Source organism: Myotis lucifugus, unplaced genomic scaffold (genome assembly GCF_000147115.1).
Source record: "Myotis lucifugus unplaced genomic scaffold, Myoluc2.0 scaffold_115, whole genome shotgun sequence".
NCBI classification, from domain to species: Eukaryota; Metazoa; Chordata; class Mammalia; order Chiroptera; family Vespertilionidae; genus Myotis; species Myotis lucifugus.
The window spans coordinates 3,771,412-3,794,451 of record NW_005871163.1 but is presented as its reverse complement, the minus strand read 5'-3'; the positions used below and the strand labels follow the sequence as shown (position 1 = coordinate 3,794,451).

Below are 23,040 nucleotides of genomic sequence, written 5' to 3'. Positions count from 1 at the left end.
TGCACATGCATGCATGGGTGCCTATAGTTATGAAATCTGTAGGGGTTTGGGCTCAAATTCTAGTTCAGAAGCACTGCATTAGAATTTTCCGTGTACTCTGACTCTTGGTGAGTTGGAACATGTGTCGTGAAGGGGTCTACTACACAACTGTTGCTTATTGGTCAGTCGTAGCCACACTCTATGCACCACATGTAGTACCTACCTCTCACCAAGTCCACCTCTTGGTGGAGCTGCAATAACTAGTCCCTGCTACTATCACTTCCGCAGGAGCACAAGAACTGTGGAGAGATGAGTGAAATAGAAGCCAAGGTCAAGTACGTCAAACTCGCCCGGTCCCTCCGGACGTATGGTGTGTCCTTTTTCCTGGTGAAGGTGAGTTGGGCAGGGTGGTGGAGAGAGTGTTTGCTCTTGTCACGCCTTTTTCTTTTGTTAGAGTGTTTGCTGTTAAGGTTGGTTTGCATTTGCGGAGGTAGCATCTGGCCAATAACGACCCAACTTTAGCTGTTGGAGAGACATGAAGTGGATGATCTGTGAGGCTGCTGAGTGAGCCTCGCTGCCCACGGTCCTCCGGCAGCTGTGTCTGGGCTTGGCTCACTGTCATTGCAGGGGTGTGTTTCCTTGTGCTCATTATGACTTTCCCCTGAGACTGTTTCACTAAAGACTGTCAAGAGTGCCCTGGACTAAGTGAAGGTCGTTGACCACTGCAAACCCAATCAAATTCCTGTGGTCAGTAAGGAACTTAAGATGTATATTTGCAAATGGGTCTGGGATTCCTGTGACCTTTAGATGTGTTCTCGTCAGATTTGTCTTCCTAACAGAAGGAAAGAGGTGGTTCTTTTAAACTCAACCTGTGAATTTCAGAGGGAGGCCCTTGGTAGGTACGTTCTTAAGTTGACTGATAAACCCTTCTGTTAGCTTCATTTCTCCTTTGTGCATCCTGAGCTCACATACTCTATTTCAGTCCTTCCTTTTCTTTTTCAGTTTTACACCAGAAAATATCCAGCCCTTGCAAATGAAAAACATATGGGTGAATCACTTTGTTTCTAAGACCAAGCTCATTTTTATTCATTATTTTGTAGGGCAACAGGTGACAGATCAGTTCTAAAATGTAATCCCTATCACAGGAACAGAGATTAAATTTTCAGCATGTCCACTGATATTGGCATCACTTTCCATCTATTTTGAGGGTTTTTTTAAGTCTTTCACATATGAAATTAATTTCTTACATTTACATTGTTTTCCATCAGATTTCACACAGTCAGTTTCAGTGCTATGCATATAGATCAGCAAATTTAGGGAAATAAATAGGATACAGTAAACTACATGTAGTTATAAAGTAAGGTCAAATATATGGTGACAGAAAGAGATTTGACTTTGGATGGTGAACACACAATGCATTATAGAATTGTACACTTAAACCTCTATAATTTTATTAAACAACTAGAGGCCCAGTGCACCAAATTCATGCACTTGGGGGGCACCCTCTTGCAATCTGGGATCCCTCAGGGGATCTCTACCTGCCAGGATCAGGCCTAAGCCGGCAGTCATACATCCCTGTCACAGTCTGGGGCTCTCACAGTCCGGGACCCCTTGCTCCTTACTGCCCGCCTGCAGCAGAGGCTCCCGCCACCGCCACTGCACTGGCCTCCCATGAGCCCGGCTTCTGGCTGAGTGGCACTCCCCCTGTGGGAGTGCACTGACCACCAGGGGGCAGCTCCTGCATTGAGCATCTGCCCCCTGGTGGTTAGTGCACATCATACAGATCGGTGGTTCTGCTGTTTGATTGCATATTACGGTTTTATTATATAGGATGTCACCCCAATAAATTTAATAAAAAAAGAAAGAAGAAGAAATTGAATAGAAAATTACAGGAACAAAGTTTTTTCTCCAAAAGCAGTTTAGCACCTGAGAATAATCTGTCCATGACTAGTCAGATAATTGGAGATAGAGCATAGATCTGGTTATCACAGGGTCTTTAAGAAAAAAGATTTGGTCAAGTGAAGACTCTTCTGTAACAAAAGTATTTAAGGAAAAATGAGAAAGGAATAGAATTTTCTTCTTCCTTCCTTCCTTTTCTCACTTTTTTTCAAATCTCTTTGTAGTGAGGTCAGGTTCAAGGAGGTAGGCAGTACTGACAACTTTCATATACATATTAGATACTCAAATTTTGGTTTTCAATAATTTTGTTTTCCATCACATAATAGAAGTGAAAATGCTACTAACTTTAATTTTTTACTCAATGGTCCTATTTAGTTACATTTTATTTTTTAAAGTGATTTTCATAAATATTGTTTACTTGACCATATAGTTTGCATGCTTTTAAAAGTAGTACATCTGAGAATTCAGGAATAATTAAATGTTATGAAATAATGAACCTAATAAATTAAATAAATAAGGCAAATAAGATGACATCATACAGAATGCACTGAGAAAGAAATAAAGAAAACAAACCCCATTTACAATAGCATCAAAAAGCAATAAAAAAATATTTAAAAATAAATTTAACCAAGGAAGTGAAAGATCTATACACCTGAAAGTATAAGAAATTAAAGAAAATACAAATGAATGGAAAGATACCCCATGTTCGTGGATCAAAAGAGTTAATATTATTTAAAACGTTCATATTACCTAAAGCCATCTACAGATTCAATGCAACTCCTATCAGAATTCCATTGACATTTTTCACAGAAAACGAAATCTTAAAATTTGTATGGAACCACAAAAGATCCCAAATAGCCAAAGCAATCTTGAGAAAGAAGAAAACAGGAGGCATCACACAGCTTCATTTCAAATCCTATATAATAAAAGGCTAATATGCAAATTGACCAAATGGTGGAACAACCATTTGCTAAGACGCACACTGACTACCGGGGACAGATGCTCAATGTAGCCGAAACAGGTTTGGCTCAGTGGATATAGCCTCGGCCTGCGGACTGAAAGGTCCCGGGTTCGATTCCGGTCAAGGGCATGTACCTTGGTTGCGGGCACATCCACAGTAGGAGATGTGCAGGAGGCAGCTGATCGATGTTTCTCTCTCATTGATGTTTCTAACTCTCTATCTCTCTCCCTTCCTCTCTGTAAAAAGTCAATAAAATATATTTTTTTAAAAAAATACAGATGCTCAATGCAGGAGCTGCCCCCTGGTGGTCAGTGTGCTCCCAGAGCGGGAGTGCTGCTCATCCAGAAGCCCTGAGTTGGGCTCATGGCTGGCGAGCACAGCAGCGGTGGTGGGAGCCTCTCTTGCCTCTGCAGCAGCGCTAAGGATGTCTGACTGCCCCTGAGGGCTCCCGGACTGCAAGAGGGCACAGGCCGAGCTGAGGGACCTCCACAAGTGCATGAATTTCGTGCACCGGGCCTCTAGTTATATTTTAAAGCTATAGTAATCAAAACAGTATGGCACTGGTATAAAAACAAGACATAAGTTAATGAAACAGAATCAAGAGCCTGCAATAAACCCATGCATATACAGCAATAATATTTGACAAACGGAGCCAAGAATACACATTGGGAAAAGATAGTCTCTTCAATAAATGGTGTTGGGAAAACAACATTCACATGCAGAATTAAATTGATCATTACACCACTAACAAAAATTACCTTGAAATGGATTAAAGACTTAAATGTAAGACCTGAAACTGTAAAACTTCCAGAAGAAAACATAGGAGGAAAGCTTCTTGACTTTGTTGTTGTCAGTGATATTTTGGATATAACACCAAAAGCATAAATCAACAAGTGGGACTACATCCAACTAAACAGCTTCTGCACAGCAAAATAAACTGTAAATAAATTGAAAAGACAGCCTATGGGATGGAAGAAAATATTTGTAAACTATTTACCTGATAAGCGATTAATATGCAAAATTTATATAGAGAACTCATGCAACTTAATAACAAAAAACAAGTCAATTAAAATGGGAAGAGACTTAAATAGGCGCTTTCCCAAAGAGGACATATGAATGGCCAACAGGTACATAAAAAAGACTCAAAATCACTAATAATCAGGGTAATGCAAATCAAAACCACAATGAGATAATGACTTAGACCTGTTAGAATGGTTTTTATCAACAGGATAAAAGGTGACAAATGCTGGCCAGGATGTGGAGAAAAGGGAACCCATGTACACTGTTGGTGGGAATGTAAATTGGTACAGCCACTGTGGAAAATAGTATGGAGGTTCCTCAAAAAATTAAAAATAGCCCTTGCCAGTTTGGCTCAGTGGATAGGGCATTGGCTCATGGATTGAAGGGTCCCAGGTTCAATTCTGATCAAGACATGTACCTTGGTTACAGGCTTGATCCCGGCCCTGGTGGGGGCACATGCAGGAGGCAACCGATTGATGTGTCTCACCTCTATGTTTCTCTACCTCCCTCTCCCCTTTGCTTCCATTCTCTCTAAAAAATTTAATGTAAAAATATCCTCGTGTGAAGATTAACAAAAAAAAATTTTTGTTAAAATAAAAATACCATATAATCCAGCACTTCTACTTCTGGATATTTAGCTGAAGAAAATTAAATCACTGTCTCAGAGATATCCTCATATTCATTGCAGCATTATCCACAATAGCCAAGATATGGAAACAATGTAAGTGTCCATCAATGAATAAAGAAAATGTAAAGCTATAGTAATCAAAACAGTATGCCACTGGTATAAAAAACAAGACATAAATCAATGAAAGAGAATTGAGAGCCTGCAATAAACCCATGCATATACAGCAATAATATTTGACAAAAGGAGCCAAGAATACACATTGGGAAAAGATAGTCTCTTCAATAAATGGTGTTGGGAAAACAACATTCACATGCAGAAAAATTAAATTGATCATTACACCATGAACAAAAATTACCACTGTGTAATATTATTATGTGGAATATTATTCTGCCTTAGAAAAGAAGGAAATCCTGCCATTTGCCACGACATGGATGGATCTGGAGGACATTATGCTAAGTGAAATAAGTCAGACAAATGCTATATGATTTCATTTATATGTGAAATTTTAAAAAGCGGATATTATAGAAACAGAGAACAAGATGGATAAGTCAGACAAATGCTATATGATTTCACTTATATGTGAAATTTTAAAAAGCAGATAAACATTTGGGTTTCCACCTATGGATTAAATACTGTTATATACATTCATGTACAACCTTTTCTGTGGACATATGCCTTGAAGTCTCTTGGATATGTATGCCTAGGAGTGGAATTGCTGGATTGTATGTTATCGCCATGTTCGATTATTTGAGGAACTTCCAAACTATTTTCTAAAGGACCACCAGCAGTGTATTAGGGCTCCAATTTTTCTACATCCTCACACACACTTATTATATCTGATTTTTTTATTGTCTGTATTACTTTCACAGCATCCTGTTAATCTGTGATTATTTCAAAGTAAATAGTTAAATGATTCTGGTATCTTGTTATAAGATAAACAATCATAACAATAAATAATTTTGTTCCTTCATTCCCTGAATTAATGCTTAGAATTAAAAAAAAAATCTTTCTGCATTTTCCAGAACTTCCAAAATAATGTTGAAGGGTAAGATTTTAAAGGATAACTTGTTCATATCCCAATATTTATATATTTCTCTCTAGCATTTCTCTATCAAATAGAATACTGATAATAGGATTGAAATACTCTTTGAGAAAGTATATATATTCCAGCATTTTAAAGAAATATTTATAATGAATAGGTGCTGAATGTTATCAAACACCTTAGTGGCTTCATATAAAATTATCAGATGAGGCTATCTTTTTCTCCCAACTTTTCTGAGATATAACTGACATAGAACATTGTGGAAGTTTAAGGTGTACAATGTGATGAATTGTTACATGTATATATTTTAAAATTATTACCACAATGAGGTTATGTCCTCCTCACATAATTATCGTATTTTTATTGTTATGTAGAGAACATTTAAGATCTACTCTCTTTACAGCTTTCAAGTATATAATACAGTATTGTTGACTATAGTAATTGTAAGAACTCATTCCTCTTACAATTACAAGTTTGTACCCTTTGACCATCTCATTCCTCCATGTGTGACTAAACCAGCTGCCCAGGGCCTCTCCACCTAACTCTCTGTGTGGCTCCTGAAGCCAAATTAGACTGATGGGCATCCTCCATGGGCACTGATTTCACCTCTTGTGGAACTGGCATCTCTCCACAGAGTCTGCCTCTTCTTTGCCTTCATCAGGATTGGGAGGTTCTTGCAATGCATACTCCACTTCTTGGCCACCCACGCAGATTCCTGATGCTGTTATCTCTTCCTTCCTGGGACCTTCACCACCTAATGATTTATGAACTGCCCTTGGAGGCTAGGAGGGGGCATTTTTTGCTTTTTTCTAATTGCTTCCCCCAGAAGAAGTACACTGTGGTAGACAGTCTGCTTTTGAAATCAGAAGTATTTTTGAGCTATTCAAATTTGTGTCCTAATCATGGCTTTCCCACTCACTGCTATCTGCCTTGGGCAAGTTGCTGGTCCCTTCATTTCAAAACAGGGATGATGATGATGATGATGCCAACATTTAAGGGATGCTTTGAAAATTAATGGAAAAGACTAACATGTAGCACACTCCTGCCCTGTGTTGAGCGCCTGTCCCCTTGTACTCACACCTACTTATATACACACACACTTTGTGTGCTAATTTGTATGTGTATTCTTAGGGAATCGCGGTGTAGTCATCACGAGGTTTCAGCAAGTATTATTGGAAAAGTTCGTTTTCCCTTGACAACAAAAAGATGTGTATTGGGTGAAATTTTGGGAATAAGGAAACGCACAAGAAAATAATACAAATAACTTGAGATGATTGTTGCCACCATTTTTTCACATAATAAAATTTTCTTTTTTAAATTTTCTTTTAATGTTTTAAATTAAAATTTATGCTTAAAGTTTTACTTCCTTTAGGATTATGCAGTACAAACTGTTGATTTTTATTTTATAATATATTGTGAAAACTGTATTGTCCAATTGTTTTCCTATAATATGCATTTTAAGAGTTGTAGAATAGTCTGTTATTTGTGCAATAATTTTTCAAATCCCCCATTTATTGAAAATTTGGTTATTTCTCATTTCCACTATGGTAAACTCGAGATGAACCTTCTTGCTGTATAATCTTCACATCCATTTATAATTTGTTTTTTAACAAGTTTCTAAAAGCAAGATGTGTCAAAAGTAGAAATATTTCTAAAGCTTTCGTTCATTATTGACACATTTATTCTATAAAGGCTATGCCATTTTCAATTCCCTCAACAGTGTTTCCCCTTTATATCTTCTTTAATTCTGTTTTTTTTTAAATCTGCCATCTTATATACATGAACATTTATCCAATTGTTGATTACTTATTACCTAATTATTATTTTAAACAGTTTCTGTGTATGTTCTTTGCTAGTTATTGTTGATTTATGATAACCTTTCACATACAACGTATATGGAAATTTTTTATCTTTGTATTTGTTGTAAATATTTATTCCCCGGTCATTTGCTTTTTCATTTTGTTTATGATGAGGTTTCTTTCTTTTTCTCCTACCTCTCTTTCTCTTTTTTAGATATATTAAAGTCCATTATATTTTGTAGTGAAAACTATTAATCATTTCCTTTATATGTATATTTTTTATTTTGGTATAAAGAGTCCTTTCACACTCAGTGATCACAAAAATATTCACCTGTATGTTTCTCCTAAGTTATTAACTGATCTCGAATTTGTTCAGGTGTGCGTGACAGGTAGGTATCCATTAATTTAATAGGCATGATTACTGTTTCTTAAACAATTATTAAAACTAATAATCAGTAAAGATTTTTAAGACTCGGTAGTTCTGCCTATTTTGAAACACAGTGTATGTAAGTTGACCACAGGTAAAACATTGCAATGTCATTGATTATTTGGCAAAATCAGATGTATTCAGAAGAAGACTGCTGACCTGATATCTCCTATTTCAGGAAAAGATGAAAGGCAAGAACAAACTGGTGCCCCGCCTGCTGGGCATCACCAAGGACTCAGTGATGCGCGTGGACGAGAAGACCAAGGAAGTGCTGCAGGAGTGGCCGCTCACCACGGTCAAGCGCTGGGCAGCCTCGCCCAAGAGCTTCACGTTGGTAGGGACTGGCAGAGGGCAACGAGGGGGCCCACATGGCTTTGGGTAATATGGCGAGGCAGGAGAAACAGTACAAGCCCACTGGGTTTCCCTGGCCTTCGCGGGCAGTGTGGAGAGGGACAGATGGTGGGAGACCATGGGGTGGGCATGGGGACTGGTCCAGAACTGAGGGAGATGTATAAAAGCTGGGTATCCTTGGCCACCCGCTCCTCTCTGGTGCTTTCAGTGAGAATGTCTCTAGGAAGAGCCACTCACAGGATGCTTCTCCGTCTGTGTCCCTGATGCCATCCCTAGCATACCCTAAAAGGAAACTCTAATGCTCTGAGGCCCATCCAAAGGCGCCCTTTATCTCTGATTGTTGTAGAAGTTCCTAAGAACCGGGACATCTTGCTGAGGTCGAGATGTGCCACGCCTGCCTAGAAAGAGAGCATGCTGTATAGTGGAAGTAGCGTAGACTTTGGGGTAGTATTCCACCCCAGCTTGTCATTTCTGAGCTCTGTGACCTTGTCAAGTCACCTGTCCTCACTGAGCCTGAACTTCCTCAGCTGTAAAATGGGGATAGCAACACCTGTTTCACAGAGTTGCTGGGATCAAATGACATGGTCATGATGAAATGCCCAGTGTGAAACACATGGAAAATATGAAGTGTGTTTGTTGTAAGCCTTTAGACCTCTGAACTCCTGCTCCCAACCTCAATATTTGCTCTTAACAGAGTTTAACTGTGTAGCCTTAACTAGTAGTCATACTTACATGTGAGAATTAGTAGGGCAAGTTGAGTAAGAAGAGAAATTTAAAAAAAAAATTTGTCGGTTTCTTCACAACTATTCTCCAGCTCTGCTGAACACTTGAAATATCAGCTGGCATTGAGGCAAGAGCTCATAATAGGCCATCAGAAAAAAAGGTGTAAGGAAGTGGCCTTGGAGGGAGTAATCAGTTATCTAAGTTGGTCATCAATTGATAGACTCATGCCAGTTAGAAGAAATCTTCAGAAAACATACCTTCTTTCCTCCTATAATCAGTAACACCTGTACCTGCATGGCCCTTAAAAATGAGTGTTCATACTTAGAGAACTACATTCTCATTTGCCATTGCAGGAAGTTGTGGATCATTTCTAAAATAGATAAATCAAGAAATTAATATAAACATGTTATTTAGAAATACAGCAGATCCTCAGATAACATCATTTCATTATACCGTTGATGAGATTCCCTAGAACTTAACTCTGGTTTATATCAATTAGCCTTTGGTAAATTTTGTTTCATTATACGTTGTTTCCCATAGCGATGATGTTAAGTGAGGACTTATAGTGGAAGAAACTGCTTAAAAGGGTTGAAAATGGTTGTCTGAGGTGGGGGTCGGGATTGAAAAGTGAAGGCAGGAATGTGTAGGGCAGAGGACAGCTATGTGTTATCATATACCGCTTAGCAAGATTGGTCTTTTTAAACTAGGTCCAAGTATTGCTTTGTTAAAAACAAAGTTTTACATAGTTATGAATCTCAGTAACTACCTCAAGCAGAAAACAATGAGTTTTCATTATTTTTATTAAAGTATACGGTTGGTTTTATGTTTGTAACATGTAATATTTGTTTCCTTCCTATTCCTAGCCTTAATTTAATTTCCAAGTATTTAGAGATTTTCCTATTGTCTGTTATTGATTTTTTCCTTTGACTTTATTACAGCCAAAGAACATATTAAGTATAATTTTATTTCTCAGCATTTTAAGATTTGTTTTATATCCTAGGATATGATCATTCTTGGAGAATGTTCTCTGAGTGATTGAAAAGAATGTGTATTCTGCTGTTGAGTGAAGTGTTCTATAAATGCCAGGTAGATCCTGTTAGTTAATGGTGTTGTTCCCGTCTTCTGTATCCTTGTTAATGTTCTGTCTAGTTATTCAGTCAGTTCCCAACAGCAACTCTGGCTTTTTCCATATCTCCTTTCATCTCTATTAGTTTTTGCTTTATATATTTTGAAGCCCTATTGTTTGGTTTCTATACAGCTAAGATTCCTTTATCTTCTTAACGGAGAAATTGTCTTATTGTTACATATTTTCTTCCTAGTAAATTTTTTTTGCTCTGAAGTCTTTATCTTATATTAATATAGCCACTCATATTTTAAATGAATGTTTGCATGTCATATTTTTTCTATCCTTTTATTAGTAGTCTAGTTATATTTGAAATGTGTTTCATATAAAGAGCATAGAGTTGGGTTGTGGTTTCTTTTATTTTTTTAAATCCACCCTGTCAATGTCTTTCTTTTAATTGGCATGTTTAGACCATTTGAGTTTTTAGCTAATTTTTTATGTCAGGGCTTAAGTCTACCATTTTATAATTTTTGTTTGTTTGTTTGTCCTTTCTATTTCTTTTTCCTCTGTTTTTATTGCCTTCCTGGGGGGTTACATTTTTTAGAGTTTCATTTTTATTTATTTATGTTTTTAGTATATCTCTCTATATGGTGTTCTTAATAATTTTTCCAGTTGTGAACATATACATATGAAATTAATTGCAGCCTACTGCTTTCATTGTTTTACCACTTCAAGTAAAGTGTAGACACCAACCTTCCATTTTAGGTCTCTACACTTCCCACTTTTTAAGTGTTATTGTTTAAATATTCTAAATGCATTGAACACCACATGAGATGGTGTTATAACTTTTGCTTCAACCATAAACTATAACTTTAAAAACTTATGAGGTAAAGGATAGTTAATTACATTTATTTATATTTTTATCCATCCTGTTCTTCCCCTTTTAAAACTTCCCAGCCTTCTTCTGTACCATTTTCTTTATGTTTGGAGAGCCTCCTTTAGCCATTCTTTAAAGATAGGTCAGCCAACAACAGATTCTCTTAGGGTTGTTTTGTGTTTTTTTTAATCTCAGAATGTTCTTATTTCCCCTTTATTCATGAAAGTTAATTTTGACAGATATAGGATTTGAAATGTACAGTTGTGTTTTTTTTGTTTTTGTTTTTTTAGCACTTGAAAAATGTCATGCCACTCCTTTCTGGCCTCCATGGTTTCAGATTAGAATTTTCTGTCATTCAAGTTCATTTGCAGATAGTATGTTTGTTTCTCGATAATATGTCACTTTTCTATGGCTGTTTTAAATATTTTTCTTTGTCCCTAGTTTTCAAAAGTTCTTGGTGTGGGCACACTCTCCCACTGGGGAGCACACCTGTGCCATTCCCTTCCCCTTATCTTCCCCAACAGGCATGTGTCCTAAACTCTAAGAGTCTCCAGGAGACTTGCAATCAGGGGAGCAATGGGCAGCAGCAGCTCACCCCAGGCTCACCCCCTAACCCTGTCTCCAAGGCCCCCTTTTCTCTGACTTCCCAGTGAGCCACAGCACCCAGCCCAGGCTCTCCTGTTGCTTCTTCTAGGTCCTTCCTGTTTCACTGAAATCAGTTATTTTTCTAAAAAGTTATTGGTGTGGATTTCTTAGGGGTTGTTCTGTTTGGGGTTTGCTTAGCTTCTTTATTTTGGGCATGTTTTCAGCCAGCATTTCTTCAAATACTTTCTCTTTTTTTTTTGTCTCACACTGTTCTCTCCTTCTGGGATTCTGATGATGACATGTATATTAGATCTTTTGCTGTTTGTTGTCTCATAGATTCTTGAAGCTCTGCTTGTTCTGTCTATTTCCTCTCTAATGCTCTGATCGACTAAATTCAAGTTTGCTGATTCTATCCTCTCTCATCTCTACACTATTTTATTTTGGTTATTGCATTTTTCAGTTCTATAATTTTCATTCATCTGTTTAATTACTTACATTTATGTTTTGGAACTTTCCAATATTTTCACTTGTTTAGGAGAATTTCTAATTGATTGAAACATTTTTTATGATGGCTACTTAAAAACCCCTATCAGAGAATTCCAACATCTGATTCATCTTCAGTATTGGCATCAATTGATTATCTTTTCTTATTCATATTGTAGTTGTCCTGGTTCTTGATATAAATAGTGATTTTCAGTTGAATCCTAGACGTTTTGGTTATATATTAGAAGACTCATGATCTGATTTAAATTTTCTATTTTATCAGTCACCTTATATAGATTTAGTTCTAAGCCTATCTTTGTGCTCTTTAGTTGCAATGACAGTTCATTTTCTGAACCCGTGCAGTGCTATTCTGGACTCCTTTGTTCCTTTGACACTGCTGGGATTGTTGCTCAGACCTCGCTGCTGTCTGTGAGGGAGGAGGGCACTTCCCTGGGCCACCTGCTACTGCTGGGTGACCTCTGCGGGGAGGCAGAAGCCACTGGACCTGAGTCTTGTGATGCACTGGGTGGAGGACAGGGAGACACAGGGTTTCACTCTGGCCACGGCTGCAGGAGATCAAACCACCTGCCTGCCTGGATTGTGGAGCAGGGACTGGGACAGCCTGGGCTTTCATTGCTCTGCGGCTGCCGGTGAACACAGCCCAGGCTATGGAGCTGGGTTGGGGCTCCAACGAGGTCTCTATTGGGCTTTCCTCTTCTGCTCCTTTCGCCACAGAGAACAGGCTTTTCAAATCTGCTCGTTGGAATTTCCAAGTGTTGGGCCTCTCTAGTACCCAAGCGTGGAGTAAAGGGATCTATATATATATAAGGCTAATATACAAAGTGTCCCCTCGGGAGTTCGACTGGGAGACCCGGAGTCGATTGCTTGCTATGATGTGCACTGACCACCAGGGGGTGGAACGGAATGAAGGAAGGCCCTGGCCGGCAGCCGGAAGGCCCCAATCAGCCCTGATCACTGACTAGGCCTAGGGACCCTACCCAAGCATGAATTTCATGCACCCGGCCTCTAGTATAAAATAAAACACAAGAAGTCAGTGGATGTGGCTTCTCAAGGCCTGAGGCCCCCAGCTAGTTCACCTTTTGAGCTTGGAGAGCCCTTTTACCCTGTTTGTCAAATAAGATTTTGGATGTTTGGTTGTATTTAGAGGGGAAGAGCAGGGACATGTTAAGTCTATGCCATCTTGAACCTGGACCTTCTCACCTTTAAAACTACTGATATATCTGATTTATTATATTTCTCCTAATACTGCTTTCCCCCTCCAGGATTTTGGGGAATATCAGGAAAGTTACTACTCAGTGCAAACCACCGAGGGAGAGCAAATATCCCAGCTGATTGCAGGCTACATTGATATCATCCTCAAAAAGGTATTTCCTACTGATGCCAATTGGAAAAGCAAGGTTTCTGTATTAAGACTCGGTTTAGATCAGTGGTCGCCAACTGGTGGTCCACGGACCACTGGTGGTCCATGAGGTCCGAAAGGTTGGCGACCGCTGGTTTAGATGATATGGCTACCTGGAAAAAAACACACACACACACAAACACCTTATTTGAAGTACTTGATTCACTAATTTAATCTATGATGTTAAGATTGCTTGAGTGTGTGGTCTTGATCTAAAGATCCTATGAGAATTTCTGATTTTGATGCAGATCATCTGTATCATTGACTGCCAGGTAATTAGTGGTAGTGCATCACTTAGCTAATGAATGAACCTAACTAACCCCTCGGCATCTTCCTCTCTAGGTAGTTACGTTACACTTTCCAGCCTCTGTAGGAGCCCAGGTTGAGGGTCTGAAGATGTTTTTGCATTTTTCATGTTGTTTTTATTCCCTATATATAACAGGGTTATATGCCATTGTGGTATACAGACAAGTTTGCTAAAGCTTTTAGATACAGTCCATTCAAAGAACCAAGTTCTACTAGAGTATTAATATCTGCATCTTGATTTTAATTATATGAAATTAGGTCTGTGCAATAATAAATGCAGAAGACATTATATATCTCTGCATAGTAAATAATTTATTTTTATTGCCTTTGTTCACCCATAACTTATTAAATATTCAATCTAAGGAATTTGCTATAAACCTCCACGCTTTTGCTTGTGTGACACCTTTTAAAATGTTCTTGTATAAAGACCTGCTGATTTTGTTTCTGTGTTTTGTTTTACCTCTAGAAACAAAGTAAAGATAGATTTGGACTAGAGGGTGATGAGGAGTCAACTATGTTAGAAGAGTCCGTCTCCCCAAAAAAGTAAGTGTCGTTGAGAGCGCTGGAGAGCTGCCTTCCCACTGCATGGCAGGGCTCCTCCTGCCCTCTGAGCCCGTTGCCCGGAAGTTCTTCACATGGAGGAGAAGATAATGGATGATGTCGATGAGTCTGGCTTGTTGAAGTGTGGTCTCAGACCGTCAGTGTCGGTGCTCAGGATGTCTGGGGAGCTGGGGGTTAACGATTTCAGGGAGACACTGAACAGGTGTTTAATCCATCTTCAGCAGCAGGGAACATTCAGGAGTCCTGGTCTGCATTTCTGATGTAAACCTCATAAACCGCATCCTTTTCATCAAAGGGCTGGAGAGCGAGCTTTTGTTTGATCCTGTCCCTTTGGGGGGAGGGATCCAGCCAGTGGAGGAGTTACTGTTTGTGGGCCACACTTGGTACACATATTGTAATGTTGCAGAAGGAAGTGGGTAAGAACATGGATGCTGCAGCCAAACTTGGGGTTCAAATCTGGGGGCTGTATTTTTCATTTGCGGGTTGGTGGACATTATGAATTTTCTCTGCCCCCCCGCATCTCATTTATAAAATGGGAATAATGATAATATCTCCTTATAAGTTTTATTTTGCTGATTGACTTGCTAATGAAGCACATAAAATAATGCCTGGCACAGAATGAATGTTTGCTGTTGCCATCATCATCATCATCATCATCATCATCATATTAAATTCAGAACTATCTCAATTTAGCCCCATTGAATGGAAACCTGTGCAACGCCCCCCCCCCTTTTGTTAAATGGAGTGTTGGAATAACTTTTTTTTAAAATATATTTTTATTGATTTTTTACAGAGAGGAAGGGAGAGGGATAGAGAGTTAGAAACATCGATGAGAGAGAAACATCGATCAGCTGCCTCCTGTACACCCCCCACTGGGGATGTGCCTGCAACCAAGGTACATGCCCTTGACCGGAATCGAACCTGGGACCCTTCAGTCTGCAGACCAACGCTCCATCCACCGAGCCAAACCGGTCAAGGCTGGAATAACCTTTTTGTCTTTACTGTGTGTGTCCCACATTCTATCTTATTTGGCCCCAACAACAACCCCCTATGGCAGAGGTACCCACATGTTGTCCTCTGCCATTCAGAGATACAGAAACGGAAGCTCATGGAAGTTAGTTGAGGTGCCTTCATGTGGCAGTGCCAGTACTCACATTCAGATCTTGTGATATTTCCTCTAGTACGGTGCCAGAAAATTGGAGAGAGCCCAGCATTTGAACTTGTTTAGTCACGGTACTTGTTTCACCACCCTGCATCTCTTTCTCACAGTTTGCTTCATAATCACCTTGAAGGTGTATTCCCATTTGTCCCATCAGTACACAGGTTGGAACCAAACTTGATGTGACTCATTTCAAATACTGTACTTGCTACCTCTGGCAAAACTCCTTAAGTTCTCAGAATTGTTAATGACCATTAAGTAGAAATTAGTGAGTGCTTCCTGACAGGGTGCGGCATTCACCGCAGAGGGCTCTGCTGCACTTGCACTTCACCTAGGAAGAGCTCAGCAAGTGTCTGAGCCCAGAGTGCTGCCCCCTACCCCACCCCTGGGCATCAGGATGGGGGCTGGTCAAGGCAGACAGGAAAAATGTCCAGGTGGTCGCATCGCTAGATCTTCCACTTCTCCCTGCATTAGACGTTGGTGGGATCCCAGCTTTCAGCTGGCCTCCTACAGGAGCCACAAACCCCTCTCCCTAGTGTCACTCCCTCCACAGACAGTGATGTTTCTCCATGCATGCCTGCTGCTTGGTGTCCTGGCATGGCTCATAGCTTTGCCCTGGACGATGGGGAGTGATCCATGATGGTCTGAATACTCGGGAACAGAGGCCCCTGCCCAAAATGCAAGTGCTCACTAACCCTGCTCCCTCCCACACATGCACCCAGACTCCTCCAGACTCCCCCTGCGGGTTTGTCCACTGGGCTACTGAGGCAGATATGCCATCCTCAGACTTCTTAGCTTCATATGTTCCAAGTCCTTTGCACTCATCATTCATTTGAAGAAAGTATTAAGCAGTGAAAAACTGATATATTGTGCCTTACTGGATGCCCGAAGAGTCTTCCCAGACTTCAGCTGAAAGCATCTGGAAGAGGTGCCAGTGTGCCCCATCATCAAGGCTCCAAGGGTGTTTGAAATCCTCCATGGCCAATGGCATTGGACCTACAGGAGGGGGTCGAAGCTGTGGAGATTTCTTTATTTCCATACTGCTCCCTTTAAGCTCAGATTAAATGTTCCCATGCCTGGAATAGAACCTGGCACACAGTAGGTATTTGTTGAATGAATGCTATTTCAGTAGGATTTGCTGAATAAGTCAGTGTATACAAAACTCACTTATACCTGGAACATCTTTGTTATAGGACTGTCTCTGTGTGTGTTTAACAGCCGGCCCGTTTGAAATGAATAAAACTAAAAATAAAAAAGACCGTACCCTTTTATGTAATGATGTTTACTTTGAATTTATATTAGTTCACACAAATACTCCATCCATGCTTTTGTTCCGGCCCTCCGGTCCAGTTTAAGAACCCATTGTGGCCCTCGAGTCAAAAATTTTGCCCACCCCTGGTTTAAGAACTGATTGCATATACCGTGAACCTATTAACTCCATTGGGAGTGGTTATTTATATTACTATTTTAAAAAGCATTCACCTCAGGGTTCTTCTTCAATGGAGCATTTTAGTCTGCCTCTTCGTTCACAGTCCTGTCTATGCGTGCCTCTTTTCAGTTGGCCTCCACGGCATAAAGCAGCAAATATTCATGACAGTTGTGGTGTCCATGACACTCCACATGAGTAGCCATCTCACAGTGACCACCTGCCTGTCCCCACAGGTCCACCATCCTGCAGCAGCAGTTCAACCGGACGGGCAAGGTGGAGCACGGCTCTGTGGCGCTGCCGGCCGTGATGCGCTCGGGCTCCAGCGGGCCAGAGACCTTCAACGTTGGCAGCATGCCCTCGCCGCAGCAGCAGGTCATGGTTGGGCAGATGCACCGAGGCCACATGCCCCCGCTGGTGAGGCTCCCCGGGCACTCACCCTGCATGTCAGGGTGCTGCCTCTGGTGTGCAGGGAGGGGCGTCAGCATGGGGCTAGGGGCTGTGTGCCATCCACACTCTTGCTAGTTCCTGTCTGGATCCTGGTTCTTCAGCTGTGCAGTCCTGATGCCTAACTCTCAGCATGTTTCCTTTTTTAAATTTTTTTATTGTCTACAGTTTTACATATGTCTCCTTTTTCCCCAATTGGCACCCCCCCCCCAGTCATTCCCACCCCGGGCAAGCCCCCACCACCCCAGTGTCTGTGTCCATTGGTTATGCTAATATGCATGCATACAAGTCCTTTGGTTGCTCGCTAACCCCCCTCCCCTGCCATTTGTCTCTGGATCTATTCTTGTTCATCAAATTATGTTGATCATTATATCCCACATATGAGTGAGATCATGTGATATTTATCTTTCTCTGACTGGCTTATTTCGCTTAACATAATGCTCTCCAGTTCCATCCATTCAGCATGTTTCCTTTTAATTGTGTGGCACTGGTACCTTCCTGTCTAGGATCACAGTTGTCCTCTGGGGCTGGAAGAGAAACAGTGTCCTCTCCATGTGACTGGTAGAAACCTGCTTCCTTGCCTTAGCAGTGTCAAGCTGCTACTAGTAATTAGCCCAGATACCCCTCCGAGAGTCTTAGGAGTAGACCCGGTCTGTAGTGAACCACACCCCCTTCTCCCAGTGGATCATTGGTTCCTTCCACTGTGATGGTCTCCCTGCTGCAGTGTCTCTCTCAGGTCTGCTCAGGTGTGCTTTGGGGCAAGAACTGTTTGAAAGCTGAAGAGACTGAAAGCTCAGAAATAATTCGATTCTGAAGAGGCATGTTGGCTGTAGGTGGAGGTGGAATCCTTACTTGTTTACCAGGAAGAGTTCTGGTGTAACACACGCTTCCCATGCCTGAGGTCTTTTATATTCAATACTTAAGGACTGGATCCCCTTCGCTCCCTCACAAGGACACTTTCTGAGCCTTCTTGTCAGCTAACTAAGTTCTCCAATGAGAGGTGGTTTGGGCAGTTTGGAATTGTACCCTGGGTCACTTTGTCTTGAGCAGGGGTTCAGTTTCAACTTGTTTTGTATAGAGGGCTGTGTCAGGGCTGGAGCCACGGTATGACCACCTTGTGTTTATCTGTCTTTGTAGACCTCGGCCCAGCAGGCCCTCATGGGGACCATCAACACGAGCATGCATGCTGTCCAGCAGGCCCAGGACGACCTCAGCGAGCTTGACTCACTGCCGCCTCTCGGCCAGGATATGGTAAATATTGCACGTGGTTTCATTCAGTGTCTCTGCCCAGGCAGGACACAGGGCTGTGCACTCTGGACTCAGCCAGGTGAAGTGAAAACCATGCCTTTTCCAAGATAACGAGGCGTTGACTCTCCTAGGAGGAGAGAATCATAGGGTGCTATTGGCTGTTGGCAGTACCTGGCGAGGGCTCACAGCTTGGGCCCTAGAGTCACATCATGTGGGCTCAATCCCCAGCTCCACTGCCCGGTGGCTGCGTGAATCTGGCAACTTCCTCTAAGCCTCCATTTGTCATCCATAAGTAGGGTGGTAGTGAGGACCCGATAATCTAATCATGTGCAGAGTTCTTAATAAAGCACCTAACACACGTGAAAGCTCATGAGTATCAGCTGCTTTTGTTATTACAAGTGGGTTTCAAACCTTAGCATGCAACAGAACCGCTAGGAGGGCTGGTTCAAACAGGTTGCCTCTGACTCAGTAGGTGTGGGGCGGGGCCTGAGAACGTGCCTGTCCAGCAAGGTCTCTGGTGATGCTGTTGCCACTTTTCTGGGGACCGTGCTTTGAGAACCACTACTCCTGAGCTGTTCAGCAGGGTGGGGTAATTAGCTGCGGTCCTGTAGCTACTGCTGCTTGGAGTCACCGGGCCCCTGACTTTGCAGATCATAGTCCAGGGGCCAGCAGCACTGGCAACACCTGGGGTTTCCTGAGAGTGCAAAATCGTGGGCCTGCCCCTTCGGAATCAGAATCTACATTTTAGTTCTTCTCAGCCCTCCTTTGCACATTAGAATCACCTGAGGAGCTTGAAGGCCAAAGCCTAAGGCTCAAGCCAAACAAATCTGTGTCTCTGGCGGTGGCCTGGGTAGCAGTGCTTTTCCACCTTCCCAGGTGACTCTACTGGGCAGCCAGGGTTGAAATGCACTGTTTTAGGACTGACAGGGCCATCATAGGGGCCAGAACCAAGATACAGTCTGTAGCTCATCTTGTCCAGCCAGGACAAACTGCTCCAAGTTCTCCCTGCAGCCCTGTTGTTCATTTGTGTACTTGTATACACGCAGGGTACTGCTTGTCTCAGTGCCGTGTCTCCCAGAAATGATTAAACATTTGCTCTGGGGAACGTCAGAGTGAAACATATGGCAGACTCCCAAACTCAGCACAATTGTAAGGTAGAATTTTAATATACTGGGATTTAACATTCTGCATCAGTTTTCTAAGAATTAGTATACAAAACATATTAGTGGTGCTAGGCACATCCTGAACCTAAATTAGTATTTTTGGAATGTTTTAGGCAGCAGATCAGCGTCAGTATATTTCCGTAGGGTTGCCATTAATAGTGTAAATGGTCATTTGACTAAGTCCAGAAATGCCAGAAAAGAGAATTTGCGATCTGTAGGTTCCCATGAACATAAACTGTAAGAGCTGGGAAGGCTTTTAGAGACCATTGAATTCCTAGAGTGTAAGAAATGTGAGGTTCAGGGCCTGGATAAAATTTGCCCAAGGTTGTACCACTTGTTAGTGGTAAAGCTGGATCTAGAACAGGGGTCTTGACCCATCCATCCCCCAAAATCCTACCAGGAAAAGAACCACATCTATGTGGCATTCGTGTTGTAAACAGAAGACAATCCCCATGTTGACAGAGAACACTCATGAGCTGAGACACCCTAATTCTATACACTTTCTCTAAAAAACAAGAAAAAATTAGCAACAATGCTGGTGCTAACATGCAGTATTATCATGAGACATCAACTATTCTCATTTTTATTGAATTCACCTAAATACAGCTACATAGAATTTTTGTAAGATCTTAAAAGTAAAAAAAAAAAAATGTGTAAAAAACGTGGAAAATTTACATGCTGTTTAGCCTCAATGCAGGAGCAAAAGGCCTGTTACAGACATTGTTTAAGATGACTTCAGGGTCTCGTTGGTGTCGGCCCAGTAAGAGCATAGCCAGAACACTGGTCTCATTTTATGGCACGACTTCTCTGGTTTCCTGGGTAATTCCGTGCAGTGATTGTGTCATGTGCTTGTCTGGTTTTGCAGGCGTCTAGGGTATGGGTTCAGAATAAAGTCGACGAATCCAAACACGAAATCCACTCTCAGGTCGATGCCATCACAGCTGGAACAGCTTCAGTTGTTAACCTCACTGCCGGTAAGACCCTGAGGGGTTTGTGGTATGTTGTGGTTTTTTTTGTGTATGTGTGTGTGTGTTTTAAAAAAAGGTTCTTTGATTGAAACAGATTTTCATATTATGAGACGACAGTCTATTTTTAGGCACCCTGTGTGCTCCAGGCATTTTCTCCCACTGACCCAGGAGAAATGTGGAGACTATCCATCCCTTTGTGTCTGTATCATGTAGCGTCATTAAAAAGCATTTACATCGCCCTTCTCCTTGTTCATCAGTGTGCTGGACATACTTCAAAGTACGTGGAGGCCTGTTTCTCCCTTCTGGGAGCTTACAGTCTGAGTGACGAGATCCGTCGTGCGCGCCTCCTGTCTTGTCCAGCAGTAGTCTCTTCTGCCGTAGCATCACTCCCCGCCCAACACTGTCAAGTGAGGGCCAGGGAATGTCTTCGCTTCCCTGAGCAGCCTGACCATTTCAGCAGCAGAGTTGACCTCCCTAAGCTGCTGACAGTGGCCTAATGCAAAAGGCGTGAGATGCTCAGCCTTCCTTTGGAATTTCAAAGGTGCCTGTGCTCAGCATTGCACTGTAGGTGGCCTCAGGGTGGAGGCGCCTGTGAAGAGCAGCATCTTGGAGATAGGGAGCCACCCGTCTCACTGTGCACATGCAGTGCCTTGTGTCTGACTCCTGCAGCGTGGTGGGTGGCGAGCTGCTGCCCCCTGGCCACGTACCTCCTGCCCAACTGGGCTCTCCTCCCTCTTCACCACCCTCCTTTGACCGAGATGGTCCTTCTCTGTCCCAGGTGACCCGGCAGACACGGACTACACAGCTGTGGGGTGTGCAATCACCACCATTTCTTCCAACCTGACGGAGATGTCCAAGGGCGTGAAGCTCTTGGCGGCCCTCATGGACGATGAGGTGGGCAGCGGGGAGGACTTGCTCAGAGCTGCAAGGACCCTCGCCGGGGCAGTGTCGGACTTGCTGAAAGCGGTGCAGCCTACTTCTGGAGAGGTGAGCTCTTCTTGGGGCAAGCTGTCTCTTGGGTTCTGCTGCGACAGGTGCAGCCTTTGAGTTCCAGTGATGGGGCTCTTGCTTCCAGAGCTGTTCCTTCCGTCCTGATGGGGCAGGTGAAAAAGCGGTAGGGTTTGCAAGTTGTTAAACTGGGTTCAGAACCGATGGTTCAACATTCAGGATTAGTTGAGCTCTTAGTAGGAAGCCTCCCTTCTCCGTCCCTGCCCCCAAGGTACTCAGAAATGAACAGATGTGACAAATACACGTTTAAAAGGGATACAAGTTTTTCACTCTAAATTCCATAAAGCATGAGTCACCTTCCTACCAGCTGAACAAGACTCCTTCATTCAACATTTCGAACCCATCCACTGGTTTGTGAGGCCTCGGGCACTTCCTTGCACAGATTCGGCCAGGACGTTATGTCTCCTGGCTGCCAGATAGTCGGAGATTCTCGTTTAGGTGCAGGACTGCCAATCCTGCAGGTTCCCTCCTGGCACTGCCTGTCGGTCGTACTGCACAGGAAGTGCATTTTCCTTCCAACCAATGTGTGTTCTTTGTTCATAGCCCCGACAGACGGTTTTGACGGCTGCTGGAAGCATTGGACAGGCCAGTGGGGATCTTCTGAGACAGATCGGAGAGAATGAGACTGATGAGCGATTCCAAGTAAGATATTTGCAGCCCATAAGTCTTGGAAAGGAGCCTAAGTGATTGTCTAGACCTAAACGGGGAAAATGTAATGTAAAACCAAATCTTCCTTGAGCTGTCAAGAATAAGATTGGGGTGGATTATCTTGGGGGTGAGGGGTTTGTGTGTTAATTTAATTTTTTTAATTGGAAAACTCATTTCACTTACAGTCGTCATTATACAGCACTTATTTAACTGTTCTCATTGGTCAATATACTGACATTTTTTAAACACAAAAGTGAAGGGAATAATATCATGTATCTACCACCCAGCCTTCCCAAGAATCAACTCGTGGCCAATCTTGTTTTCTCTATTTGAGGGAGGTTTTTGTTTTCTTAAAATATCTTTTTATTGATTTCAGAGAGGAAGGAAGAGGGAGAGAGAAATAGAAATATCAGTGATGAGAAAGAATCATTGATTGGTTGCCTCCTACACACCTCACACTGGGGATCAAGCCCACAATCTGGGCATGTGCCCTGACCAGGAATCGAGCCATGACCTCCTGGTTCATAGGTGGATGCTCAACCACTGAGCCACGCCGGCTGGGCCTGGGGGCAGTTTTTAATTGAATTACCCTGGAGTCCACATATGAGGGTGACAGAGTGTGCTGCGCACTCACACACACACAGCACAGGCTTTCCTTCATATTTAGAGGTGTGTCTATTGTCAGTCTGTGTCATCCAAAACCACAAACGCGGTGAAGTGTTTTTTGTCACCCTTCGTTTTCAATACCATGGGCATGTGCTCTCTGTTCTCTGGTGAACAGCTGTAGCCACTGTTTGCAGCTGCTTTGATGTACTGCCAGCTCAGATGGGATCTCAACTTGTCTGCCTC

General features: G+C 42.1%; 1 protein-coding gene across 1 annotated transcript in view; it reads left to right on the top strand.

Annotated features, from left to right (window-relative positions):
* Positions 1–23,040, top strand: part of TLN2 (talin 2) — a 336,513-nt gene that overhangs the window by 178,548 nt on the left and 134,925 nt on the right. The window contains exons 11-19 of the mRNA XM_023757837.1: positions 268–372; positions 7,934–8,089; positions 13,121–13,222; positions 14,030–14,106; positions 16,946–17,126; positions 18,294–18,407; positions 20,433–20,541; positions 21,314–21,522; positions 22,087–22,185. Of these exons, the coding sequence (XP_023613605.1) occupies positions 268–372; positions 7,934–8,089; positions 13,121–13,222; positions 14,030–14,106; positions 16,946–17,126; positions 18,294–18,407; positions 20,433–20,541; positions 21,314–21,522; positions 22,087–22,185 (1,152 nt within the window). The remainder of the gene's footprint in view (positions 1–267; positions 373–7,933; positions 8,090–13,120; positions 13,223–14,029; positions 14,107–16,945; positions 17,127–18,293; positions 18,408–20,432; positions 20,542–21,313; positions 21,523–22,086; positions 22,186–23,040) is intronic.